This window comes from Rhododendron vialii, chromosome 12a (assembly GCF_030253575.1).
Source record: "Rhododendron vialii isolate Sample 1 chromosome 12a, ASM3025357v1".
NCBI lineage: Eukaryota > Viridiplantae > Streptophyta > Magnoliopsida > Ericales > Ericaceae > Rhododendron > Rhododendron vialii.
The window spans coordinates 35,265,448-35,288,922 of NC_080568.1; the positions used below are offsets into that span (position 1 = coordinate 35,265,448).

General features: G+C 38.8%; 1 protein-coding gene and 1 pseudogene across 1 annotated transcript; both read right to left on the reverse strand.

The window, feature by feature from the left end:
* Positions 1 to 594: 594 nt before the first annotated feature.
* Positions 595 to 6,236, reverse strand: LOC131309724 (GDSL esterase/lipase 1-like; annotated as a pseudogene).
* A 9,114-nt stretch (positions 6,237 to 15,350) lies between these two features.
* LOC131311919 (uncharacterized) lies at positions 15,351 to 23,440 on the reverse strand. The gene is made up of 8 exons (XM_058339556.1): positions 23,202 to 23,440; positions 21,293 to 21,377; positions 21,141 to 21,209; positions 20,826 to 20,938; positions 18,061 to 18,172; positions 17,840 to 17,983; positions 16,291 to 16,465; positions 15,351 to 15,680 (listed from the first exon to the last, which is right to left on the reverse strand). Exons 1-8 carry the CDS (start codon positions 23,251 to 23,253, stop codon positions 15,555 to 15,557), a joined length of 876 nt encoding a protein of 291 aa, XP_058195539.1. The 5' UTR covers positions 23,254 to 23,440; the 3' UTR covers positions 15,351 to 15,554.
* Positions 23,441 to 23,475: the final 35 nt, after the last annotated feature.

A 23,475-nucleotide genomic window follows, 5' to 3' on the forward strand; every position in this document is an offset into this window, starting at 1 on the left:
GGTTGGAGAAATGATGCAAACTCACTGTAGGAGAGGTTGACATTGAGCCCCGTTTAGAGAAAAGAAAAAGATAAGTACTAACAAGAGAGTAGGTGGGCAGTTGATTGAGGTTGAAAAGAATTATAGTACATTGTCACTTAGTGTTCCAATTCTTCTCTCTGCCATATCACATGGCAATGCCTTTGAGGCACTGAATAATCACTCGTAAGTTAGGATTGAAAAAAAATACAATTCTTCTTTAACATGTGACGAACACAATTATGCTTAATACATATTAAGAGCGAACACGAATTTTATAAACAACAATATCAATTGGAGTGGAATTCATCTGTAACCAATAGTTATACAATTTTTCTACAACCACAAACAAACACACAAGTGCATTTACCAAATATGTGAATCGCACACACCGGAGGTGACAAGAGATGTGAGGCCCATCTCATACAGACTGAAAGTGAGGTAGTGCACTTTGGAACAGAAAAGGAAATACCCAAAAACAGAAATATGAAATGTCCTATCAAATTTTAAAAGCTAGCAACTATAGTGGTGGTGGACAGGATGGAGTGGTCCTTATTCTGGATACGGTGATATTCTAATTTTCTACTACTACACTTGTTCAAAGAGGGCTTCCAAATTGTAAGGCCCCACGATGCTTGGAGTTGAGCTCCACATTTGCTGGGCAAGTTGCGCATATGCCTTCTCGGTTGGATGACCAAAATCAAAGAAAACATATTCACTGGGATTGCTACACAACTCATATTCTTTCACCCCTCTCTTCCCTCCACAGCTATTAACTCCCCTGTATGGTCCCGATCCGCAGCACGCACTTTTCCCGTCCTTGAAACCTTTCACATGCAATGTCGTCACATACAGTCACAAAACGTATCAAAAAGTAGTAGAAAAATTAGCAATCACACAAGTAGCTAGATATTCGGAAATCCAATGTAACGCAATGGGTCACACAAGTAACTAGGTTATGAATTGAACTCTAGACAAACTAGGTTATAAAAGCAACGAACCATATTTTGATGGGTTTTCTATTCTTTCTGTAGCAGAATTGTAGAAGTCAAAATTTGAATATTTGAATCCTTGTAGCTAAATTTCCAGCTTTTTAAGGACTTTTGAAAAGGCAGTATTGTGCAGCTTAACCAGAGCCGTGACTTCTTGCACACATTCACCAGCTAGATTGAGCGCCCTTACAAGTGGTAGACAACCCAATGGGCCCAAGCTAACAAAACCAAATTTCCTTCCTCCAGCCTTGTATATTTCCTGCAAAATTCATAAGAAAGAATTAGGCTCTGACTACCAAATGCAGTATCAAGTTAATTCTCTGATTGTTGTTGTTGAGAACTCAGCCAAACCAACGCACATACTACGTGAATAACAATAACAGAAAAACTAAAACAGAAAAGACAGATTTTCATGCGGTCCCCAGTAGTGTAAGTTAGGACATTCATGGCCCACACCAATTTCACTATGCATCGAATGAAAAAAGCACGCAAATTATATTGCCTATGTATAACCTAGGGTTTGCATCATCATTGAGTCATTTACCGTAATACTCATGTGTAGGTTTCAGGGCAATTACCAAACCCCGACAGGGTATGCAAAGTGACAATCTAAAGAAACATTCACTGGGTAACAGAGGACTAAATTAAGTTAAGTATGAGTGAGATAATGGATAAGATGACATTACTTTGATCACATCTGTTATGTTTCCTATAACCATCTTCGCATAATCTTCTGGAGAATTAAACTGGAAAAAACTAGAGTTTGACATGAAAGGAAATATGTAATCGTTGCTTCCAATGCTGAATAAGTACACAGCTGTTGACAGTATTTTCTTGGCTTCTGTTTCACCCATACGTTGCTCCAACACTTTCTTCACATTCTTAAAATAGATTAGCTGCATATTAAGGTCAATGACCTACAAAAAAAAATCACCACGTTAATTACGAATTTGAATTTTCTAATTTGACGATCTCTCATGTGACTTAAAATGAGATTTATCATGATTTCATTTAACAATCCAAGCCGTTCATTTTGTGAACCAAGTTGTGCACAACAGCTATGCAAAAGAATAGGTTGATCTCCATTTAGATGTACCATATTTGTCTTAAAAGCAATGGATTGTCACACTCTACTTTCCATTACCTTTTGAACTAAATATGATTGACCAAACCTTTATTGATATTCGATAAACATGATTTTTTAATTGAAAGGTGTACACATCAAGTCCTATTGGACGAACGATTCAAATTGCCAGATTAAACCAAGCAAGTCCCATTTTGCGTCACGTGAGAGGATTCTTTCTCGGAAGTTTTAGTTATTAAGGAGAGAAAAAGCAACTAGCAGTATATAAGAAAGTGATGCAAATTAATATTCACAAACCAATCCTTGGTAAGTTTGAACTAGTGCTCCTGCTCCAGCAGACGCAAAGTTCACACCATTGCTGAATTGATGGTTGTTGCCAGGTTGTTTGTATGGTCGTAGCAACGGAAGCTTTGCATACTCAGCTGCAACAGAATCATAAGTACTGTCAATTGAGTTCTCATAGAAGTTCTGTCCCTAAAAAAATCTAATATATAATGCAGGTGAACCATATTTGGAGATGCATTTCCAAAGGTAATTCTGATCTAATAAGGCATGCATGCATAAGCATTTTCTGGTAATTAAAATAAAACCAACCAATTATATCTTACCGATGAAATCTGGGATCAGGCGGCCGTTAGAAAATCTACCAGTTGGATAATTGAAGAAGGTTTCACCGTATGGCCAGAAATTTGCTTGTGTCCTGGTGGTGGTGGTGTTTTTGTCAAAAATGACCCGAGCTTTAGTAATGTTCAGATTCGTTCGTCAAGTTTTAAGCGAACTTGAGCTGAACTCGACTTGAACTTGTTCACGAGCCTTAGCGAGTCAAAAATATGAGTAGATATCTATGCTCTCATATAAGTCTACAGCTGCAAATAAATTTTTTAAAATGAATTTATACATATAGAATTATAAAAACATACTAAAATTCATTATGTAAACATATTTAGGATTACATATGAAATTCTTATGAGATATATACATGTAAATTTCACGAGCCTAATCAAGCCGAATACTGTTAGGTTCAGGTTTGGCTCATTCATTGAACGAGCCTAAAATTGAAACGTTCAGTTGATTCTTACTGAAATATTTCTATTTCTTTTTTTGCATGTACTTCGACTGAAAGCTCTTTGAAAGAATGACATAGTTTTAAGAAACAAAAACACAACACAGAAAATGAACAAATATATTGAACTCTAGCACGAAAAACACGCACAAATAAGAGTCTTGTATCTAAAACTTATTTTAGTATTTTCTATTTTTTGTAACTTTTTGTTTTAGCTTTTCATCATAATTTTTGGGATTAATCGGAAAAGTAGAAAAATATGGTCCAATGTTGAAAAAATTCAAATAAGACGGCACTTTAGACAAATAAGACAGTTATTTGATACTTTTTTCATTTTTAATTAACTTTTTTTTTGCTTTTGGTCATTTTTGGTACTTTTTAGACTCCTCTCATCGAGATGGACGATTAATTCAATAAAATTCACTTGAATCCAACAACAATTTAGAAAAAACGAACAGACACACACACACAAAAAAAAAGTTTACAAGAATGAGACCTTAAAAAGTTTTACATCATCTGTTTTTAGAGCTATCACTTTGAGTCCTGCTACATACACAGCAGATCTGTGCACAGATTGTGCACAGATTTCATTGTGGGGCCCACCACGGGTCCCACACAAATCATCCGAGCCGTTCATTAAATGTAAAACATTTTTTCAAGGGTTTCCGTAAAAAATAAGCTCAATCCGATACCAATAGATGCTTTATCTAACCATTTAACTTTTCATTCAGATTTTCGGATAATGAAAAGTTATATGGTTGGATCAAGCACTTATAGGTATTGGATTGAGCTTATTTTTTACGGGAACATTTGAAAAAATGTTTTACATTTAATGAACGGCTCGGATGATTTGTGTGGGATCCGTGGTGGGCCCCATAACAAAATCTGTACACAATTTGTGCACAGATCTGCTGTGTGTGTAGACTTTCTGTATCACTTTGATAGTAGTAGTAAATAAAGAGTTGACGTCTCAGCCGTTGTTGTTCCCAGGCAACCATCAATTTCTCATGCTTCACCTTTTTATCATATAGAAAGGACAATACTGCAAATTATTTCATTTCAATTTGCTAAGTGTATGATGATATACACCGTTCATGCCAAAATACACAATCGGATCGACCGCCTCACACCCTCGAAGGCTTTGCCCTTCAGGATTTCCCATTCCAATGATATATATATATATATATTTATTTATTTATTTATTGTTGCTGACGCAGATTAATTGACGCATTGTTAAGATGCTGTGTAGGATGCTAATTAGGAATAATAAACTGAATTATTCATATTTGTGAAAGGAATAAAATATGTGCAATCATTTGTGTTCAATTCACACATCCACCAACCAAACATTTGTTGCTGCTTGAGCTTAATTGCCTAAAGGCGCACGGGCCACACACGACATTTACAAATAAGACCCTTTTTACAAGCAACATTTTCAAGAGTGTTACTCTAAATCGATGCTCGATAGCCAAGCAAGAATTATAGTGTCGAAAAAGAAAGAGAGAAGAAATTAACAACTTAACTTGTAGTAAATACTCTTTTTTTTCTCTCAATTTTTTTTCCCTTTCTCTCATTTTCTCTAAGGCTTTGTTTGGAATTTAGAGAAAGTGATGGAAAGAAAATGAGAGGAAAATTGAGAGAAAATGGAAGAAAAATTTTAACATTCACGAAATTTGAATTCTTTATTTTCTCTCCTCTTTCCCTACTATACAAACAATTGAAGGAGAATATTTTAAACTTTCTTTTCTTTTCGAGAAATTCTACAATCATACCCAAAATCACACATCCATATATACTATATGTACAGTGTGTGTGAGACCCTTGTGTTTTATTTTTGTGAGAGAGTATGTATTTGGATGTGTGTGCAGTGTGTGTAGGACCCTTGTATTTTGTGAAAAAATATTTATTTGAGGGAAATGATTTCGCTACTCCATTTTTTGTTAACGCCACTTCCTTGTAAGCTCGTAAAAAAATACGCTTGTAAGAAAGTGACGTTGAAAAGAAAGGAGGGACAAAATCAACGGCTTTATTTGGATGTGTGATCGGAGAATTTTTGTTTCTTTTCTCCCACTTTCCCAAATTGCAAACAAAGCCCAAGTAACAAACAAAACATCAAGGAAACTTGCACTACAAGAACGGATCAAAAACGCCAGACGTTATCTCCATCTCCCTCACGCCTCCTCTCTCTCTCTCTCTCTCTCTCCAGATCCAGCCCCCTCTCTCGACCGTCGACCACCATCGCTGCTGTAGCCGTTCGCAAGGGCCAACTTGATCCTTTTCCCAGGGAAAGGTAACGTCCATAGATCGCTACTCCTCTATTTCTCTCTGTCAATTTTTTAATATGCATTTCTTTGCCATCTTCGACACAACTTTCTTAAACTCGACAATAACTTAGATGCCTTAGATTTGTTGGGAGTTCGTCCGATGCATCAACCCGCCACTGCGTGCTCAAGGCCCAATTTGTATGAGAATAACAACAAAGAGTCTGTCACATCGCTTGGGCCCAATATACACTGAATGACTCATATCCACTTAAAAGACTAAGTCTTGTAAGTGGTGAGCCATCCAATTGTTTATTAAGGTTCAACTCTTTTTTGGTTTATCTGATGTGGGACTTAACGTTCACACATGTTCTAACAAATCTCCCCCTCATGTGTGAACTGAACATTGGGCCTTAACCTCTCTGCATCCAAGCTTCTCTGCATCCAAGCTCCCCTTTGATTCTGATCTAATACTCTCAACCCTATTTCCCGAACTGGACTTATTCTGCACTCATTCAATCAATTCAGAGTCATCTCAATTGAGAGCCAACGTGCCTCGGCACCATGCTCCCCAACGAGAACTCCATTGAGAGCCAACGTGCTCATTCACCAGCACCATGCTCCCTGATGAGTCAACTCCATCGACAATGAGTCATCCAATACAACACTCCACAATCGAGCCACCTTGTTTCATCGGGAGTTGCCTTTTGGACTTTATACCGCTCCACGAGTGTCTTCTGTGCAAACCCATTCAATGGTGCGCTGAGAGTCTCCCCATAGATCGTTAACCTGGCTTTGATACCATTTGTCCGCCACATCACTTGGGCCCAATATACACTGAATGACCCATATCCACTTAAAAAGCTAAGCCTTGTAAGTGGTGAGCCATCCAATTGTTTATTAAGGTTCAACTCTTTTTTGGTTTATCTGATGTGGGACTCAACGTTCACACATGTTCTAACAAGATTGACGAATTTCGAAACCCTAAATCTCTCTCAGAAACTTTAGCTTCTATAAAAAACAGAGAATAACGAAAAATATCAACAAAACAATCGAGACAATAACTTATACGCCTTAGATTGACGAATTTCGAAACCCTAAATCTCTCTCAGAAACTTTAGCTTCAGTAAAAAACAGAGAATAACGAAAAATATCAACAAAAAATTCAAGATGTGCTCCAGAGTTCAAAGGCGCCGATTTACTTCCAATTAGAGAGAGGTTTGAAAGATGTGAAAGTACTGATAATTTTGTTCAGGTAATGGCTATATAACTGATCTAGCATTTGGTTTATCTCGGCTCATTTTGATGCGGTTCAGCTGTTTATTACTTGTATGCATGGTTAGAAATTTGGTGCTTTTGTTCAGATTTCCGACATACGACAGTGAAGTTTTGTGTTGCAACACAAAACTCCACTGGGTTCCTAGCTTGGCGTTGCACCCTAGCTCTCACTCCCACTTTCAAAATACATCGACCACTTGCCCATCCTGCATGACATTACAATAGTAAGCAAAAACAAAAAGCCAAATTGGAAAATAGAAGCCAAGGAGGAGGTGCATGGAACTTACGCACAACATGAGTTGGTTTACCTTTTTTTAAAAGCATGTTCATTACATCCACCATGTTTTTCTGCTTTGCTGAAGTACGTCGTGACATGAATTTCGTCATATTAGGTACCGGTACTTGCTTAATCCGATCAGTAGCGACCCTGACCCTCGTACAATTTAAAAACAAAATACTAGTGAGAAAAAAGAAAGTCATACCTAGACTGAGCTTGATGAGGTTGCTCTAGTATAGCATTCCTCGTTTGTGACCGAGTGACTACTCAAGACATCCTGCAATAACTAATATTTTGTTTTTAAATTGTACTAAGGTCAGGGTCGCTATTGATCGGATTAAGCATGTACCGGTACCTGATATTACGAAATTCATATCACGATGTACTTTAGCAGAGCAGAAAACATGGTGGATGTAATGAACATGCTTTTAAAAAAAGGTAAACCAACTCATGTTGTGCGTAAGTTCCATGCACCTCCTCCTTGGCTTCTATTTTCCAATTTGGCTTTTTGTTTTTGCTTACTATTGTAATGTCATGCAGGATGGGCAAGTGGTCGATGTATTTTGAAAGTGGGAGTGAGAGCTAGGGTGCAACGCCAAGCTAGGAACCTAGTGGAGTTTTGTGTTGCAACACAAAACTTCACTGTCGTATGTCGGAATTATCTGAACAGAAGCATCAAATTTTCTAACCATGCATACAAGTAATAAACAGCTGAACCGCATCAAAATGAGCCGAGATAAACCAAATGCTAGATCAGTTATATAGCCATTACCTGAACAAAATTATCAGTACTTTCACTCCTTTCAAACCTCTCTCTAATTGGAAGTAAATCGGCGCCTTTGAACTCTGGAGCACATCTCGAAGCCGCTTAGGCGGCGCCAAGCAATTCGGCGGATTTTTTTTTTTTAACAAACCATTATCCAATCAAACTATATTCCATAATGCAAGTTCAAACTTCAAAGTACAAACCCAAATGAAATTAAGTAGTAGCAACTAGCAAATAAGTTGAATAAGACAATAAGTAGTAGGGCTTCGCTCAATTCCCTTGTATTACTTTAATATATATTTTTTTTAGGCCTCCAAAGACGCCGCCGCCAAGCTCCAAAACCGCCTAGGCGGCCGCCAAGCACCGCCAAACCTCCCTAGGCGCCAAATCAAACGCCAAGGGCTATTGGCGTGGCGGCAGGGTACCTCCAAGCGCCTAGGCGGCCGCCATTTAGAACAAAGCAATTTCACCTCTGTTAGTTCTAGTGTCACCCGGTCCATGTTCATTACCAGCATTAGCTTCTGGAAGCGTTGATTCAGGGTCACCTAGGTTATTTCCAGCAGGGTTAATTCTTGCATTACCCGGTCCGGATTCATTACCAGCATTATCTTCTCTGAGCGTTGATTCAGGGTCACCTAGGTTAAGTAGGGTTAATTCTTGCATTACCCGGTCCAGATTCATTACCAGCATTATCTTCTCGAAGCGTTGATTCAGGGTCACCTAGGTTATTTCCAACATTAACTGCAGCATTAATTTCAATGTCACCCGGTCCATGTTCATTACCAGCATTAGCTTCTCGGACAGGTAATTCAGGGATAATTCCGGCACCAGGTTTAGCAACGGCATTAGCTCCTTGGGCTGATGATTCTCCAAGGAATGAATGGCTAGGATAAGCTCTGTCATTGTCATCGTCATAGTCATCATCAACATATCCCCATTCGAAATATCTCCTTTGTGGTGGCACTGTGTCAGTTAGTGAGTTAACTCCTTGTCGTTTTGTAGGGGGAGGTTTTGTAGGGGGTGGGCCTGGATGGGGTGATTTTGGCTGTTCCAGACCACCAGCAACTTCTAGCGGTTCTTGACGGTTGGTTTCAGAATTAACTTGTGGGTCTGGATGGGGTGGTTCTAGATGTTGGACTTCCAAGTCCTGGGGGTTCCTAGCATGGCGTTGCACCCAAGCTTTCACTCTCGCTTCCAAAATACATCGACCATTTGCCCATTCTACATGACATTACAATAGTAAGCAAAAACAAAAAGCCAAATTGGAAAATAAATGCCAAGGAGGTGCATGAACTTACGCACATCATGAGTTGGTTTAACTTTTTTTAAAAGCATGTTCATTACATCCACCATGTTTTTCTGCTTTGCTGAAGTACGTCGTGACATGAATTTCGTCATATTAGGTACCGGTACTTGCTTAATCCGATCAGTAGCGACCCTGACCTGACCCTCGTACAATTTAAAAACAAAATACTAGTGAGAAAAAAGAAAGTCATACCTAGACTAAGCTTGATGAGGTTGCTCTAGTATAGCATTCCTCGTTTGTGACCGAGTGACTACTCAAGACATCCTGCAATAACTAATATTTTGTTTTTAAATTGTACTAAGGTCAGGGTCGCTATTGATCGGATTAAGCATGTACCGGTACCTGATATTACGAAATTCATATCACGATGTACTTTAGCAGAGCAGAAAAACATGGTGGATGTAATGAACATGTTTTTAAAAAAAGTTAAACCAACTCATGATGTGTGTAAGTTCATGCACCTCCTTGGCATTTATTTTCCAATTTGGCTTTTTGTTTTTGCTTACTATTGTAATGTCATGTAGAATGGGCAAATGGTCGATGTATTTTGGAAGCGAGAGTGAGAGCTTGGGTGCAACGCCATGCTAGGAACCCCCAGGACTTGGAAGTCCAACATCTAGAACCACCCCATCCAGACCCACAAGTTAATTCTGAAACCAACCGTCAAGAACCGCTAGAAGTTGCTGGTGGTCTAGAACAGCCAAAATTACCCCATCCAGGCCCACCCCCTACAAAATGACAAGGAGTTAACTCACTAACTGACACAGTGCCACCACGAAGGAGATATTTCGAATGGGGATATGTTGATGACAATGACAGAGCTTATCCTAGCCATTCATTCCTTGGAGAATCATCAGCCCAAGGAGCTAATGCCGTTGCTAAACCTGGTGCCGGAATTATCCCTGAATTACCTGTCCGAGAAGCTAATGCTAGTAATGAACATGGACCGGGTGACACTGAAATTAACGCTGCAGTTAATGTTGGAAATAACCTAGGTGACCCTGAATCAACTCTTCGAGAAGATAATGCTGGTAATGAATCTGGACCGGGTAATGCAAGAATTAACCCTGCTGGAAATAACCTAGGTGACCCTGAATCAATGCTCCGAGAAGATAATGCTGGTAATGAATCTGGACCGGGTAATGCAAGAATTAACCCTGCTGGAAATAACCTCGGTGACCCTAAATCAACGCTTCCAGAAGCTAATGCTGGTAATGAACATGGACCGGGTGACACTAGAACGAGGTGAAATTGCTCTGTTCTAAATGGCGGCCGCTTAGGCGCTTGGAGGTACCCTGCCGCCACACCAATAGCCCTTGGCGTTTGATTTGGCGCCCAGGGAGGTTTGGCGGTCTTGGAGCTTGGCGTCGGCGTCTTTGGAGGCCTTTGGCGGCCTAAAAAAAATATATATAAAAGTAATACAAGGGATGTGAGCGAAGCCCTACTACTTATTGTCTTATTCAACTTATTTGCTAGTTGCTACTACTTAATTTCATTTGGGTTTGAAGTTTGAACTTGCATTATGGATACATGGAATATAGTTTGATTGGATAATGGTTTGTTAAAAAAAAAAATCGCCGAGTTGCTTGGCGCTTGGAGGTGGGTCTCCGCCAAGCGCCATTTAGAACATTGTGAAATTGTTTCTCAACCTAAATCGATGGATCAAGTTGAGGTAGAATTGGTGAACTCCGTAGATACTTTGATGAAAAACAACTTCAAAGCAAAAAGGTAGAATTTTACAGGGCTTCGTTCCATGGTGAGATAGCAGTTGCCGAAATGTTGTGGGTTCTACTAAAGGAATTGCCTCTGAAAGTTTCTAGAGTGAAGATGGATACCATACATAAATCTTTCCAAAGTGGCATGGGGAGAAATTGGTCCATTTCGCACGACAAAATGCCAGATGGTGAAGGTGTTATAGATGATATTAATGCCAGATGGTGAAGGTGTTAGAAATCTTTCCAAAGTCGCATGGGGAGTAATTGGTCCATTCCTAGAAATTGGTCCATGTGCTTGAGGATTGGTACTTGCCAAAGAAAGAAGGCGAAATGAAACATTTGTGTATTTTGCTAGGAAGGAGAATAGAGCACAGGCTGCACAGTGAGTTCCTGTCAAGCATAGTTTCCCTAATACTGTATTTCATACACTTTTTGACAGCTTTCTAATTTTTGTATGTTATTTAAGGTCTGATGTGGCAGTTCTGGAGAAAATTATTAAAGATTTGGGGGAAGCATCGAAGAAACTTGAAAAATATGTAATGCACCTTTTCTCTACTAAAACTTGATTTGTACATTTTTGGTTGCTTTCACAAAAGTGTGTGTGTGTGTGTGTGTGTGTGTTTTTTTTTGTAGAGATCTAATTGCGCACAGAGGGAAGAATGAAGATGTTTGAGTAGGTAATTCAGCCTTTGGCTTGTTCTCAAATTTACTGCACAACATCAGTTATCTTCCCTTATGTTTCTTCTCCTTGTTAGTTTTTGTTCATGGTTTGCTGTTGGTGGTTTTGTTACTGTGTAGTGTGTACAGCTACCTTATGACTTATGATTCATCCACTAATCTTGTCATGTTGCGATTTTTCAGTTGGTTAGTCGTTTGAACCACGGCGGCAGCTTCTGTGGTGGGTTTTCTTGTTTTGTCAGTTTTAGAGTTTCTGTTTACATGCCAGGATTCCAGTAGGAAGAGTGTTATTCTTGATTTCTCAATTTTTTTAGTCCCCATTTCCATTCCAGTATTACGATTCATAGACTAATCTTGTCATGTAGCAATGTTTAGGTTGGTTAGTTGTTGAACAATGGTGGCAGCTTCTGTGGAGGGTTTCATTGTTTTGTCAATTTTAGAGTTTCTGTTTATATGCCAGGATTCCTGTGGGAAGAGAATGTTATTCCTGTGGAGGGTTTTTGTTTTTGTTGTAAACTGGAAAGACTTTCCTAAAGGGGAGTGGTTTTCACTCTCTTTATAACCGCACTCCCTCCGTCCCTGGGTAAATAAACGTCCAGTCCACAAACCCAGGCCTTTAAAAACATCCAATTTTTTCGTTAAAAAATTTAGACTTTTTTGCAATTTGAAAGAACTCATTAATATCTATTTATTTGTGAAAAAAAATTTGAATTTTGTAGCAAAACAAATGTATCTTTTTAGAGGCTTAGGTTTGCGATCCAGACATTTATTTAGGGTCAGGGGACGGAAGGAGTAGTAAATAAGAGTACATTAGCCTGGGATAACATGTACCCCGCTTGTCCTCCATAAGTTGGAATTAATACAATATGGCAATAAAAGATAACTAGACAATGGAAAAGGTATTCTCTTCCGTCTTTTACAAGCAAATCTGCGCACTTTTTGCTCTCCCGCACAAGAATAAGGACCTGGAATCAGAATCATTATATAGGGATGCAAATCATTTTGCTTCTACATCGAGGAGATTAATGACATTTGAGGCATCGGTTTCAATTTCTACTACCAAAGTGTTCCTTTGCTTGAGTAATTTAAGCCCATGAGGAAGGCCCCCTGCACAAGCTACCGAGACAGCCGTGCCACAGCCATTAATGTGTAGTTTGAAAATCCCCAGAGGTGGTGGCGTCCATCCAATTACTGTAATAGTATGGTAGAGGGTTGGTAATGGGTTGGCGGGCTTAATGGCTGAATTAGGTATTCCCATTCAAGAGCTTTGGATAATGTAGTGGAGATGGTTTTGTCATTTAAGGGAAGGGTGTTTGTCTGGTGGGTGGTTGTATTTCTATGGGTCCAGGTATGCCAAGTTGTAAGGAGAAAGATTACATTCGAACGTGCCCTTGAGAAATGCAAACAAGTGTCCATGAAGGTGTCAGTGTTGTGAATTTGGACTATTCATTTCTTTTCATGGATACATTCATGAACTAGGTTTCATGTATTATACCAATCTTTTATCCTTAAACCATTGAATGGTATTTAAAATTGAAGGAAAAAAGTACAAGTGTGAGGGATATGAATGGATTTAACAAGCAGCGAGCTATTGGACGGTCCCGGAGGGAATGGATGGTAGAATCTTCATGGATTTTGCAAACTGGGCAGATTTTATTGTCCATGATGCCTTATCAAAAGTAGTAAGGCGTTGATGGATGGCTAACCAATAGAAGTGCCAAATCCATTTCCAGTCGGTAAGAGAAGGGCTTCCAGATTATGCCATCCGGATTAGTTTCCGGAAAGGAAAAGCTACATTTTCAATAGTTCGAGTAATGGATTCAGGGAGCATCTCACAGTCTCTTTTTTTTTTTTTTCAAGTATCCGAATCACGGAATCAGCCAAAGTCAACTTCCTAAGTAGGGTTTCCCTTGGGGGAGGCGGCTCCTCCTCCTCCCCCCTCCTTCGCGCCGCCTTTTTTCCTCTCTTCTTCCTCCCCTCCCTCTCCCTGGCTGGCTTGGCTGGTCCTTCCCCGTTTTTGTTGGATTAGTCCGCGGTTTTGTTGGCGGCCAATTCTCCCCCGTCCATCTTTGCATTGTCCGAGGTTTGCTAGTAGTGGTGTTGTTGCTGTTCGAAGGGTTGCTGGTGGTGATTTGCCGCAACAGCTGGTGGTGTTGCAAGCTTTTGATTGTGGTGATATTTCTCATCTGAGGTCGGATCTACGCCTGGTGGTGTGAACGGATCTGCGGCAACTGGTGGTGGTGGCTTTGGATAGTGATTACTGTGGTGTGACGGTGGTGGTGTTTTGGTTCCGCCAAGGTTAGGTTTTTTGGTTTTTTTCTGGTTTAATTTTATGTTGTGTCTCCCCTTCAAGAGTCTTCCTCACCTTCCATTTGTCGTTGTTTTAGCATGTTCTTTTCCGATGTATGTGAGATGTAGTGGTTGGTGTGGTGTTGCACTACTGCTCTCTTATGGAGTTTTGGGTGTAGGTCTATAAATTGAAGTTTATAGTACTCTTAAAAGTTTACACATGAATAAGGTATAAAATTTTCATTATGTACTTGTAAAAGTTTATATCTATTCAAGGTTCTAGACGGAAACGAACTTAAGTTGGTGCGACTGATGTGATCAACTGGTCCGACTCTAACGTCTTGGTTTGGTTTCAAATGACTTTTCTTTTATTTTCTTTTGTTTGTTGTATTTTGTTTGTTTTTTTTTATATTTTATTTTCGAACCAGCAGTGTCCGCTTTTATTGTACTGTGTTTTATTATTATTATTATTATTATATATATATATATATATATATATATATATATATACACACACACACACACACACACACACACACACTTAGGATCCAATGAGGGATCCCGCACGGCCTTACCGTGCGGGACTCCCCTTTCCCGATCAAATTGCGACGATCCGAGCCGCTCAAAGTGTGTAGAACGTGATTTTAAGGGTACCCGCTAGAAATCAGCAAAAAAAATGATCGGGAAGGGCTTGATCCGAGCAGTTTTTTACTAAACCGTTCAATAAAAAATTGTTCGGATCAAGCCCTTCCCAATCATTTTTTTTGCTGATTTCTCGCAGGTACCCTTAAAATCACGTTCTGATCACTTTGAGCGGCTCGGATCGTCGCAATTCAATCGGGAAAGGGGAGTCCCGCACGATAAGGCTGTGCGGGATCCCTTAGGAGATCCAGACTCTCTCTCTCTCTTTCTCTCTCTCTCTCTCTCTCTATATATATATATATATATATATATATATATATATATATATATATGGGATGTTCTTGTTCGTCGAAAAAATGTTACATATGAAATTCTTATGAGATAAGTATATACATGTACGGATTTGTGAGACTAATTGAGCCGAAACTGTTACGTTCAGGTTTGGGTCATTCATTGAACAAACCTAAAATTGAAGCTTGAACTCGAACAAACTTTTACCGATCGAGCCTCAAATAGTTCACGAACGATTCAGTTCATTTGCAGCCCTAGACTTTTGTGGAATTAGTTTTCCAACTAAATTTAGAAACCTTCACCAATATTTGAATTCAAAATTTGGAAATGAAGTCTTAAGCGATATGTAATTTGATCTCATGCTTAATTAATAGGGATAATGACGGTCAAAAACATGTTTGATAATTAATACCCTCTAAGGACATTAACAAATGTTCTCAACATGTCCTTGGCGGGTATTAATTATCAAAATACGTCCTAGGCCGTCATTTTCCCTAATTAATACTGCCAATCAAAAAGTGCCTTGATGTTTTTCATCTAATTAGTAAGCGACAAACAAGAAGGAAATCTACAAGTCTAAGCAACGAGACTCAAATTTCCCACCGTATTGAGAAATCATCCCACTATTTGAATAGAAAGGAAATGAAAGATTTCCAAACAATGAAATGCTGATCGCATGATCAAAAAATCTGATGGAAATTCAGGCAGAATATAAAGAAAATCCAAAGATGAATTTTTATGAGGCAACCCAAAGTGATTTGGTTTGGGTTACTCATTAGTACAGTAATAACAAAGTTACTAGCATTTACAGTCAATTTCAGAAAGTCGAAATCCATAAAACTTCCACTGCTGTAGAAGAACCTTAAATACATAAATATAAATTTCAAAACAAATTCAAGCATCCACCTTTGACACAGCAGATGCATAACTTACACTGCTGTCTCTCATGCTTTTGCATTGGCTTGACTGTTCATATCGAAGGAATTTTATCTTCATCTTCGTCGAAGAGTTCTTCAACATCTGGTCCATATTTGATAATTAAAAGCACAATGCAAAAGAAACACATTAGTGAATTCATTGATACACTTGAGAAAAACTTGAATCATACTAACGGTCCACTTATTAAACAAATAACAAGTGAAAAGGAATTAAAAAAGAAGAGGAAACTGAAAACTCTTTGCTATTTGGTAATCTTCTAGCAAAACTCTTTCGAGTAAATATCATCTTTAACCTTCCCTCTTTAAGTATAACGTTCTTTCCATTCCAATCAGCAAAAAAAAGAAGGAAAACCACACACAACCGAAGTCAAGGAGGAAAAAAGAAGCCAAAAGCTACAATATTATTAATTCTCTCTCATTATCATTTTAGATGGATAGGTAAATGTAGAACATAAGCTTCATATAGTGGAATTAATGAATTTTCTACCAAGAAGTTCGTAGTTTTAGCAATGTATCCAGCATACAAGATGGTAATAACGGGAATTAAAAAATGGCTTACAAATACGGATTCCGAGAGCAAACAATCTCAAGAATTTGTACTTAAAAACACCTAAATGCTTCATTAGGAGTCGGATGGTAGTTTTTACTTTCTAATAACTGAGAATGAGCATAAAACGACAAGGTATACTTACATGGAGGAAAACACTGATTGGATGACGTCCACAAATGGTATTATCATACTCCAATAGGTATCGCTTGAATGCATCTGGATCTCCTGTTTCTATTATATCCATTCCCATCCGGTCCAAGGCCTCAATTGATCTGTGGATAGCTCCATGCTTTTTGTCATAATGCATGAAGTTAAACCTAAGACCGAAGAATAAGGCTATATGTAAGGTCGGGATGATTAAAGAAAAATCATGCATACTAAGAAACCTTTGTTGAAACCAATCGTAACAGCACAGAGTACCAAGAGTAGGAACAGAATAAAATCGGTGTCCAAATTGTCGGTTGAGAAAATACTCTCTCGTCTCATAATTTAGTCGATAACAAAAGTCGTGTCATTTTTCAGATTTAAAAATAAAGCACTCCTGTGCATGATTTCCGAATCTTTTATTACGAAGCCGTTGTGAAAACAAATCATAACAGCTCATGTACCAAGAGTAGGAACATGCCACAATTTTGGTTGAGAAAGTTTTCCCTATCCTCACAGTTTATTCAATCACCGAAAGTCGAGTTTGAGTGGGATGGTCTAAATTTTCTTCGCCAATTGTGGTCATTTGGTGGGGCGAGAGCTCCTTCAGTGAAATAGAGCTGCAGATTGCAGAAGGTGGTGCGAGCGTAAGCACTTTGCTCATGGAATGTGCGGGCCCGGTGGGCTTCCATCTTATGAGCCTTACTTGCTTTAGAGGGGTCTCTAGCTGTGGCACGCAATGTCGGATTAAAAAATAAAGAACTTCCGTGCATGAATTTTGGATCTTTAAATTGGTGTGAAAAAAATCGGACAACTATGCACGGAAGTGTTTTTTTTTTTTTTTTTTTTGTATTCTAAAAATGACATGACTTTCCATAATGAGCTAAATTTATGGGACAGAGGGAGTAATAAGCAACATTGCAGTATATGGCTTCACACACACACACACTATATTACCTTAAAGATATACACATAAAAGGAGTAAAGTGGTTTTTGTACTCCCCATTTTTTCAGTCACTCCTATTTTTTTCTTATTCAAGAGAATTAACTAGATTTCTCTTTTATTTGTTCACATTCTGCCATTACCAGATTGTAAGTTTACAAGAATAATGACCAAAAGAGAGAATACCTAAAAGTAAAACCAATGACCAGAAGGGGGAGTGTGAAAATGGAATACCTAAAAGTATCCACACGGTATCTGATACCATGTGGATCTCAGCAAGGGGGAGTGTGAAAATGGTATTCTAACCGAGAATGGAATAACTAATGACCATGTGGATCCACATGGTGTTATACCATGTGCTGAGCTGTCGTGTGAAAATGGAATACCTAAAAGTAAAACCAATGACCAGAAGAAAAGTGTACAAGTGTAACATTCATGAAAGAGGGTGAGCACATGCAATCCTAAAAACAATTAATGCAAGGGTGCTGATATGGCTGGTGGCCTAGACAGTAATTACAAAGCGACTCTGTCATGGCAAAAAACAAACAGATACCACATGTGATATCTGAACTGAAATGACCAAAAGTGAGATCAAGGGACATACCGAGAGCCCCAGTGACAAAAATCCGAGGATACAGAAAAGAAATTATTTGAGTCATCCACATATTTGGCTAACAACTCTCCATACATGGCTTCATTTTCGGCACTGACAGCACCAACCAAAATGGGAACAACTTTAACGGAGTACCTGCCATGGTAATATGTACAGAATCAGACCAGCATGATGAAAATGGAAAGCCAGATTTAACATGTCACAGAATCTACCCATGAAATACTTTTGCAAGATATGGCAAGTGCATCTCCATACTATGTTCGGCCTCATCAACTTGAAGATCCATCAGTTCAAACTTTCCTGTAGCTTTTAGCTCCTCAATGACTGGTACAAAACCAAGCTTTGATTTTAACAAGTCTTGCATCCAGCAAGCAATTGTAACAATGTTGGAATACATAAAAAGAACTAGTACAGAGTACAACTATGCAGAGAGAGAGAGAGAGAGAGAGAGAGAGAGAGAGAATTGTGTACTGCATCAAGAAAAAAGGCAGTATTAATACATTATACAATATGATAATATTAGGGAGGTAAGGGGGAGATGAAGGGGTCGTCAAGAATTGATCCTTAACCTAGATAAACTTAGCCGAGCACCCAACCAATTCACAAACTAATCACATCAAACTCTTTCAATACACAACGGTTTGGTTCAGTTAACAAGGATCTATGCAGTGTGGACACTTTATTGGAGTCCACGTACTGGTGTTGGACACTTTTCAAACACCAACACTCTCTCAGTGTTCTAAAAGAAGATTTAATCGCCGATTAATCGGAAATTTGGCCTAACCGATTAGATTAATGCCTTGAAGCTTGAATAAGTAGGTCAGGAGGTTAATCGGAGTTAGTCGGCGATTAACCGGCAATTACTCAGTCGGCGTCTAGCGGCGATAAGTCAATTAATCGGTTAATGGGCGATTAGTCGGCTATCGGCGATTAATAGGGGTAAAATCTATAATTTTGGAAAATCAAGGGGTGTAACTGTTATATACTCATACCAGTTTAAGAGCTTTGAATCACAGTTTTTAGGGCTTGTTCAACACTCAGTCATCGATTGATCGATCTCGGAGTCACCTGTCATATCTCTGTGTAAAACACGAGATCTCCGAGCCGCCCATCGCCTCTCTCTCTCTCAAATTCGAGATCTCCTCTCACTCCATGTCTCCACTGACCTCGAACATTGGTGTTTTTTTTTTTAAAGCCCATACCCATATTGACACGTTAGTGATTCTGGAAACAGAGTGTAGTAATATTTTTTATTAAATCTTAACACGAAGTGTAGTATTGTTTGGTGTATATAAATAAAGTTATTATAATTGGTAAGTGATTAATAAATGAACGGCCCATACCCAGTACCAGCTGGTGTATAATCATGTTAACAGTTTTCCGTAAAGGAGAGATTTCTATGTCATATTTGAAAAACAATTGATGTTGTTGGATTGATAGATTGTGTTCAATTTTTTATGAGAGTTGTCATTGGGGAGTATTTATATATAAATAAATAGAAACCCGAATAATTGCTACAAGCCGATTAATCGGCGATTAATAGGTCTCGAAGCTCAAAGGTGGTCGACCGAGCGACGAACGCCGAGCGACTTTTAGAACATTGCACTCTCTGGATACGTGTCGGACACTCAAAACCGAAGTGTCCGATTTTGTCTCAACATTTTTGGTTTGGACACTACAGACACACTCTAAAAATATGTTTCGGACGCTCTTGGGACACTTGCAAGACACATTAGGGGTCTTAAACGAGATAGTTACGACTCTTGTTAAAGCTTAAGAAAGTATTTCTTATTTGTGTGACATGATAGCTTATTTTGACTATAAAGGCACATAGACGATGAAACGTTTTTTGAGGAAATACGTTTGTGAATGATTGGATGATAAATAAGATTTAAGGTATTTGGCAGCACATATTTAGAATTAGAGCCTTTTTTATACATAAAACTGTAGCACGGACACTTCATTGGAGTCCATTTACCGGTGTCAGACACTTTTCAGACACCAAACTCTCTTGGACACATGTCCGACACTCAAAACCGAAGTGTCCTATTTAGTCTCAACATTTTTGGTTTGGACACTCGGGAGACACTCTAAAAAAATGTTCCGGACACACTCTTGGGACACTCGCAAGACACGTTGGGGGTCTTAAACGAGATAGTTATGACTCTTGCTAAAGCTTTAAAAAGTCTTTCTTATTGTGTGACATGATAGTTTATTTACTATAAAGACATAGATGATGAAACACTTTTAGTTGAAATACTTTTGTTAACGATTGGATGATAAATAAGATTTAAGGACTATGGTATCACATATTTAGAATTAGAGCCTTTTTTATACATAAAACTGAATACATAAATATTATTTAAAATGAGTACCCAACGTGTCATGTCTTCCATTTAAAAAAAAAAATTTACTTGTCAGAGTCAACGTGTCTTGTTGCGTTTCTGTGTCGGTGCAACATCGACAAGGATTATACGTCCCTTTCAGCCCCCAAAAACCCAAAACAATACATCCATTGTCCGAGCTAATTTGGAAAAACCGCTGCAAGTATCCTGACAAGTAGCCTATCAAAAAAAAAAACCTATCCTGACAAGTATCACAAGATATTATTCAACTCACCGATACAGGGAGTTTGGCAGATGATGTTTTATCTAACTCAATTTTTTATGGTTAAATCAAGCCCGACCAATATGAGAAAATCACGTGTTGACTCGAGGCCACCAACAAAAGTAGTCCTAAGCACCCCAAAAAGTAAGAGAGCACTGGAATTATAAAAAAACACATTATTTAGAAGCAGTCTTCTCTACATTTAGTTTCTCCAACTTTCTGCAAACAAACTGAACCTAAGCAGAACAGGAAAATTGGTAGTTTAATGACGTCAAAATATGTCAGGATTACCAATGAAATTCTCACAAAAAAATAACAATATCAAGGAAAGACCAAGCTTTGACTTCAGGAAAAGATAAAATTGCAATACCTTCTAAATCAATAGGTAGATCCCCAATTGGGGTCTTGTAAACAGTAGCTCTTGAAAGGGCACACTTTGGAGTGTAATAGTGGTGAGATGGACCAAGAAGAAACACCCGAGTACTGAAATTGTAAATTTGTAACGCTTCCGCCAAATTAGAAACAAAGCCAGAACTAAAGTTCAAGTAAAAGAGGGGGCTACCAAATAATGGGGCAAACATTATCTCATCCCACTAGGGAAACACATGCTAAATGGATGGACGAGGTTGTAAATGCAAGTTTCAAAAGTGAACCATAAGAGAGGGATCAGTGAAACAAAACTCACATGCTTGCTGGGTCTATGTTTCCAAATGCATAGGCTGCTGCACGACCTGAATATGAATAGCCTGCATGACTAGTGGGTTTATTGCCCCAATGAATCTGATTAGTATAATTTTACCTGTTGGATATAGAATTACATGGTCTATGACAACTTACGGTGCAATCACCCCTCGTACATCAGAAGATTTTACCAAACCGGATGCACGGAGCCATCCATCAAGTTCTTCTGCTAATTTCTTGGCTGAGAACCAAAACATGCAAGTTATTATTCTTTTTAAGAAAAAGTCTTTTTGGTTGTTTTTTGGGAAGTCTGTATCTTTTCCGTGGGCCAGTGCACATTACCACAATTTAGACGTGTATGGAAAATCAATGATTCTTAATGACATTTGTAAAAAGTAATATTAAGACCCGTTGACCCAGCTGCGTCGTTTACACCTATCAATCTTGACTACATAAATCCCTCATGGGGTGTGACCTAGGATACTAGAGCCCAAGGTAATGCAAGTGCAAGAGCTGTGTACTCCAATATCAAATTCTTAATAGATTATCCAAAGCAAAAACAAGACGCAATAAGTCTATATGCATATTTACAGATTAGGAATGTGTTGAGGTAAAATAAGACATACAAGTTCATTTTAATGGCAAGGCTATGGTCAAGGGTTCAACAAACCTCCTAGAAAAACAAATATACTCTTTGATAATGATGTATCAGCCAGGACTTGGACCAAAAAGTGGTAATTCGAATCGAGTTCATGCAACTAACATGTCGACCACACAACCATGCAAATGGGCACAATTTGGCATCATCTTTAACATTGCAAATTAGAACAGAATATGCTCCCATATCCATACACATACTACGAGCTTCAATAAATTGTGAGAAGACCTTAAAGTGCAAGAAACAGGAGATTGCAGCTCTCTCTTATTTACAAGCAAAAGTACAACATGACTTGGTGAGATGTTCAAACAAGCAAAAGACAGAACATCTTCGCCAAATCATAATATCATAGAACGAATCAATTTCGGTTATCGTGGTCATACGGAGTTTTTAGTTTCCAATTTTGGTTATCTTATGAAGCTTGGACACCTGAATCTAAACTAGCAAATACAATGCAAGACTCTCCCGTCCTTCGTTTTGGGGTAAATCTGTACGAGAGCCTCTTGAAATGTTTGTCAAGGGGTCCATATTAGTTGTTTGCAGGCCCAGGAGTAGTAGTATCTGAGCGATAATAGTGATGGGCAGGGACATTTCAGCACTGAAAGGCACTTGATCCTATGATCCTATCAACGAAATAAAACCGAGGGAGATTTATCGAGACCAAAGAACCCTTCCTGTTCCAGCTTCACCTGGCATTGATTAATGTTCCATCACCGCCCTTCTTTCTTAGTGTTGAGTGGGTGTTTGGTAGGTGCAGGGCATTGGAAAAGTCGATAAAAGGTACAAACAACCATGGTCTGCTTCATGGTTTGTCCATGTCATCCATTGTAACCATGACAGTGGAGGCAAAACAAAGGCCCTGAATCCTGTCCGGCAGGAAACTATTGCAAGCTCCCACATTCCATTCTCTCACGGGTGTCCGGATGGACTTGACCCCATCTGGCCGCAAACTGCTGCAAGCTAAAATCCAACTTCACAAACTTCATCCCATATTTCAAACAAGTCATCCTCTACATAGCAATTGGTCACTTTTTTCCAATTGTCCACCACTATCACTTCCACAATTCTATGAATTCAGTTTCAACTCAACAAGCTCTTCCATTTGGGCTAAGAGATAGTTGAGAAAAAATTTCTCTCAAGCCCTAACAAAAGCAGCACACAACCCCCCCACCCCCCCCCCCCCCCCCCCCCCAAGAAGAAAAAAGAAGAATTTTTAACACTGTAGCTTACGAATAACTTGCATAGAAACTAACTATCCCACAGCAAACAAACAGAGCATTTGGAGAGACAATAAATTATCAGCTATACAAAGTTCACAGAAAACTAAATTATGGCGATTATGATAGAAAAGACGGAATTTAATGTTTGATCAGAGTAGGATTTTGAAGTCAAAAGTAGATGGCTTACGATTGTCGGTGTACCATGAACCTGCGTGCGAAGCTCTCCTGATTTTGTCCATATTCTTCTTCGAAAACCCTAACAAAGTTGGAATCTTTAGACGGATTTAGAGAGAGACGATGAGGATTGAAACACCGATTGCAACTTATGCAAGGGGTTTACAGATGTATATAGAGACTGTGGATTCCAAAGCACAAGTGTGGGGGAAAAAGAAAAAGAAAAAGAAAAAAAAGCGAATAAAGTGATCCCGTATTGTTTGTTGTCGTGTCACTTTCACATAAAT